Source organism: Belonocnema kinseyi, chromosome 1, assembly GCF_010883055.1.
Source record: "Belonocnema kinseyi isolate 2016_QV_RU_SX_M_011 chromosome 1, B_treatae_v1, whole genome shotgun sequence".
Lineage (NCBI taxonomy): Eukaryota > Metazoa > Arthropoda > Insecta > Hymenoptera > Cynipidae > Belonocnema > Belonocnema kinseyi.
In genome coordinates this window covers 147,102,587-147,104,203 of record NC_046657.1, presented here as the reverse complement: position 1 = coordinate 147,104,203, position 1,617 = coordinate 147,102,587, and the positions used below count along the sequence as shown (strand labels likewise).

At 47.1% G+C, this 1,617-nt stretch overlaps 1 protein-coding gene across 1 annotated transcript in view; it reads left to right on the top strand.

Moving 5' to 3' along the window:
* The first annotated feature begins 1,152 nt into the window (after positions 1-1,152).
* Positions 1,153-1,617, top strand: part of LOC117180435 — a 1,368-nt gene continuing 903 nt past the window's right edge. The window contains exon 1 of the mRNA XM_033372934.1: positions 1,153-1,540. Within this exon, the coding sequence (XP_033228825.1) occupies positions 1,153-1,540 (388 nt within the window). The remainder of the gene's footprint in view (positions 1,541-1,617) is intronic.

Genomic DNA, 1,617 nt, shown 5'->3' with positions numbered 1-1,617 from the left:
GAGACGGCAAAAATGTCTGACGCGGCTGATAGGCAGCAAAATATTAGCCTCACTGTAAAGAAAGGGATTATTTATATAAGAGAATTGATCCAACAACTGAAGACGAAACGGAATGAACAACAGAAGGAGATCGACAACTTCTGCTGTCTGACTGGTCAAGTCCGGTCACATGCTAATGCTAGCAGCTCGGGCACTCCAAAGACACCAGTAGTATCGACTAAAAGAAGTGCTAGTAGTCCCGCAGAAAATAATGCCGCCACTCCGATTGACAAACGTAAACGGGGTGAAGAATCATCAAGAGAGTGGAAAACTGTAGCAGGCAAAAGAACAAAAAATTTCGAGGAGAGACCGAAAGACTCAACTCCTTAGAAAAAAGGCGTAAAAAGCTCGAAACAAAACGGCCCTAAACCAGGGATAGAGCAGAGAACTCAGCAACGTAGGCGTTACAAAAGAGAACGTTTCGATGTGGTTTTAATAAAACCTGCAACGGGACAGACATACGCGGGGGTGCTGAGAGATATAAGGCAGAAAATCAAGCCTGAGGACACGGGCACAGACATTCGCTCCATCCGTTGTACTCGTGGGGGCGACATCCTGATGGAGCTAGGGAAAGGCACGAAGGATACACAAGCCTTTGCCAATGCTATAAAGATGTCTGCGGGAGAGACGGGAGCAGTCAGGAGCATGGTACCCAGAATGTGCCTGGAATTCATGGATCTTGACAGCATTACAACGCGACCTTGATGGAAACACTGGAGACTTTAAGGTGACCATCTCCAAGGCAAATAAATGGGGACAAAGTATGGCCATCGTTGACATCAACGAGAATAAAGCCAAGAAACTAGTAGAGGCTAGCCGAATTAAAATTGGCTGGATTTATAGCAGAATCCGGGAAAGGACTCGAGTCACCCGCTGTTTTCAGTGCCTCGGCTTCGGTCATCACTCACGTGATTGCAAAGGACCCGACCGCACAGACATGTGCTACAGATGTGGAAAAAATGGACATAAGGCGGCCACTTGCACAGAAGAGCCACATTGCGTCCTTTGCTCAGAACTAACAGGAGGTACAGAACACTCAAGTCATATGCTTGGCTCACAGAAGTGCTCGATTTTCCGCGAGGCCCTAGATCGGGCCAGAGAAAATACGAGACAATGATCAACATAGTTCAAGCTAACTTAAACAGAAGTAGAAATGCACACGAACTTCTTACGCAACTCACGTACGACGAGAAGGCCGATTTGCTGATACTCAGTGAGCAGTACCAGGACAGGACGAGCACTACATGGTTCTCGGACAAGTTAGGCACAGCGGCAATATGGGTAACGAACATAAACAAGGTTCCTGCGGAAAGTCATGGAGCAGGGGAAGGATATGTCTGGGTTAAGAGTGGTAAGATCACGTTTGTGAGCTGCTACCTCACCCCCAACGAACCCATCAAAGACTTTCAGACGAAACTTGATAACATCGAAGAGATGCTGCAAGACACCGAAGAGGAGATAGTGATCGCTGGGGACTTCAACGCAAAAGCTTTAGAGTGGGGTATGGCGTATATGGACCCTAGAGGAAAAAAAGTGATGGAAATGGCTGCAAGAAGAGGACTTGTCGTTCTAAATACG